The following is a 3,464-nucleotide window of genomic DNA, read 5'->3' as shown; positions in this document are numbered from 1 at the left end:
AGTTGAGTTGCTAAGGTATTTAATGTACTTAGCACCTCATCTAAGCACATTTGCATTGGAAGAGGTCTTATGTTACTCTATTTTCCTCTCTCCTCATTAACTACTTGCCACCTCACCATTTTTGCTTATGTGGCATCTATGTTACTAATTATATTACTCCCACTATGACTAGCCTCAAGGAAAAAAGTTTAGCTACAAGAAGCTTAGCACCAATCCATTGGGGAGTATAGTTACCAAGCTATCTAATATGCTTAGCACCCCAAACATGGGTACATTGCCAGCAGCCTAAGCACCTAATTAAGTGCTTTATTTTTCACGAATACGCAAAGCCTGCGTATCATTCATTGATAGGTAGAAAAAGAGTACAAGATGTTGGTGTTACACTCGGATCGTACACTGTAAGCGGCGAAAGAGAGAACACCTAAGCAGCAGAAAAGGGGCTGCTTAACCCTAGCTAGACTAATTAACCAGTGCCAATGATGTTGGCGACTCCGGTTGCTCTTGCCCTAGCCCACAACCGTGCCTCATCTCGAATGAGGTCGAGTAGGTGCTGTTTAGATGGGCGAATGTTGTCGAAGATCGCTCCGTTCCAGTGCTTCCAGATCTCCCAAGCCGTCAAGGAGATAATAACGTTCAGCCCTTTCTGCATAGAGGGAGGTGCAGATGCACTAGAGCGCGCCCACCATTCCACGAAAGGCAGGCCTAGCTCGGGAGGCTGGATGGATAGACTGCACCATGCGATGACGTCAAACCAAACCTGTCTGGAGAAAGGGCAGTCCGCGAGGAGATGCCGCATGGACTCCTCGGCTTGGTCGCATAACACGCAAAGAGTCCTCGTGTGGCAACCCATGCCTCTTAAGTCTCACAGCTATCCAGTAGCGGTCAAGGAGGGAAAGCCAGAGGAAGAATTTGATCTGGAGAGGCTCCCAGGTCTTCCAAACGAGACACCAGTTTGGATCAGGGATGGCACCCACGAAGAGCTTCTCATAGCAAGACTTGGCGGTGTACGCGCCGGAGGAGGTCCAACGCCAAATTAGCTGGCCTAGGGCTTCAGAGAGTTGCACTTGGTTCATCATGCGCCATAGATCGATGTACTGCAGCAATGCCATGGGCCCGAGAGCACCCTGAATGTCCTGAACCCAAGAACGTTGGTGGAGGCCATCGCACATGGTGCGATATTTCCGGCGACGATGAGGGTCTTGGACAAAGATGAGAGGGGCGATCTCGGCCACGGAGCTGCCGCTAATCCAGTGATCCGTCCAGAATCGACAATTGAGCCCAGCGCCCACCATCCAGGTCGTGGAGGCACGAAACATGGCGCTAGCATCTAGGTCCGAGGGTAGATGGAGGAGGGCCCAAGGCCTTCACAGTTCTGTGTGCTGCAACCAAAGCCAGCGCACTCGCAACGCGATCCGACACGATGCAGATCACGCACCCCAAGTCCCCCAAGGGAGAGGGGGCGGCAGATTCGCGCCCAATTGACCATGCATTGGCCGCCGCGGGCGCCTTTGCGGTTAGCCCATAGGAAGCCTCGAATGATCTTGTTCACTTTAGCAAGGATGTTCTTGTTGAGAGCGATCTCCATTAGGATATGCATAGGCATCACAGAAAGGACGTGGCGCACGAAGGCCAGTCTTTCACCACGAGAGAGCATGGATCCCCTCCAAGTTGATAGCTTGCGAGATAGCTTATCGATGAGCGGGAGCAGAGCAGAGGCCATGGGCTTGCGGATGAACAGGGAAATACCCAGGTAAGTCATGGGGAATTGTGCGGCGCGACAGTCCGACTCATGGCGTATAACTTGCTGAAGGCGGCGCAAATATCCTCCTTGATCACCGGCCAGCGGGAACGGAGGAACTCCGCCAAAAAGCCGTCGGGGCCAGGCGCCTTGCCGGATGGCAAGCTTTTAACCGCGATCCAGATCTCTTCCTCAGTGAAGGGAATGTCGAGTGTCGCGAGATCAAAAGCACCAGGATCAAACTCACGCAGATTGAGCATGCAAGAGCGCTCGCTAGCGGTGCCCAGGATGGCAGAAAAGTGCTCAAAAGCCACGTCGGCCATGGCCCCAGGCTTAGATATGTAGTTGTCCCCCACCTGCAAGGATTGTATGTGGTTGCGCTGTTTCCTGTGCGCAACGTGGATTCGCAGAAAGACCGAGCCGGCCTCCCCATTCTTGAGCCAGGAGAATCTAGTGCGTTGCCTGGCGATCGATCGGTCCTGACTCGCGAGCCCCAGGTAAGCTCCTTTCAGCTTGCGGCGGAGCCAGAATTCAGAGCTGGTGAGTGTGTGCATATCCTGCGCGGCGTCCAGTCGGGCGATGAGCTCGCGCATGACCTGCAGTCGCAGCCCAATGTTGCCGATGGTGTGAGAACTCCAGCTCTACAGGCGCCAAGAACTGGCCTTGAGCCGCAGAACTAGAGTGCGAAAGGGATCTGGGTCCGGCGGGAGAGAAAGCCAGGCCTCGGACACGACGTCTAGGTAACCATCAAGCTGCGGCCAAAACCTCTCGAAATGGAATCTCCGGGCACCCAAACTCCTGGGGGTGCAATCGACCAACAGAGGGCAGTGGTCTGAGGCACCAGACGAGAGACACTGGAGGAAGCAGTGAGGGTGGAAGCTCTCCCAGGTAGAAGTGCAGAGGATGCGGTCGTTCCGCACTAGGGTAGGCTGATCCCTCTCGTTGGACCAAGTATATCTCCTGTCAATCATGTATAAGTCACGCAACTCGTGATCGGCCAAGAAGCGGCGGAAGCGGTGCATAATGCGGCGGTTCAGGCGATCATTATTCTTGTCGGCGGCGGAAAGAATCATTTTGATGTCCCCGCCGAGGAGCCAGGGACCAATGCGGGAAGCGCGCTCATCATGAAGATGAGCCAGAAACTCGATCTTCTCCTTGTCGTGCTGGGGGCCGTACACCCCAGTAATCCACCAGGGTCGATCACCATCCGGTGAGGAGACTAGCGCCGTTATGTGATGGCGCCCGAGGATGGGGTTAGAGATGGGCATGACCTGGTTTTGCCAGGCGAGGAGGATCCCACCGCGCGTTCCAACCGCGGGGAGGAAGAAAAAGTCGCGATAGGCCGGCCCGAGGGTTTCAGAGACGATTGTTGGGAAACGGACTGAAGTTTGGTCTTCTAGAGACAGACCACCGGGGCGTTGGAAGCAGAAATAACAGAGCGAACTGCAGCGCGCCTAGCCACGCAATTGAGGTATGGCGCGTCGCCACCACCACCCTCAGTGCCGGGCACGCTTCACCCATAGAAGTCCGCGAAAGCCATCACCACCTCCTCCACGAGTGGCCGCTCGACGAGACGTGCATACTTGGCCAGCAGTTCATCCGTCATGACAGCACCCTCCTCCATGAGTCCAAGGCCATTGTTTGCATTTTTCTTCTTCGATTTCCCTGAGGCAGTCTGCTCGCTCATCCATTATGTCAGTGCACCAGCAAGGGTCGTGGTCGCCCA

The 3,464-nt window shown here is 54.8% G+C and overlaps 1 protein-coding gene across 1 annotated transcript; it reads right to left on the bottom strand.

Annotated features, from left to right (window-relative positions):
- Nucleotides 1-2,379: 2,379 nt before the first annotated feature.
- Nucleotides 2,380-3,006, bottom strand: LOC147980280 (uncharacterized). The gene has a single exon (XM_087515544.1). The coding sequence runs from the start codon at nucleotides 3,004-3,006 to the stop codon at nucleotides 2,380-2,382; it is 627 nt and encodes a 208-aa protein (XP_087371670.1).
- Between the last annotated feature and the right edge of the window lie 458 nt (nucleotides 3,007-3,464).

This window comes from Triticum urartu, chromosome 3A (assembly GCF_056163025.1).
Source record: "Triticum urartu cultivar PI428250 chromosome 3A, HENAU_Tu73, whole genome shotgun sequence".
Lineage (NCBI taxonomy): Eukaryota > Viridiplantae > Streptophyta > Magnoliopsida > Poales > Poaceae > Triticum > Triticum urartu.
The sequence above is the reverse complement of the archived record's forward strand: the minus strand, read 5'-3'. Positions and strand labels throughout refer to the sequence as shown.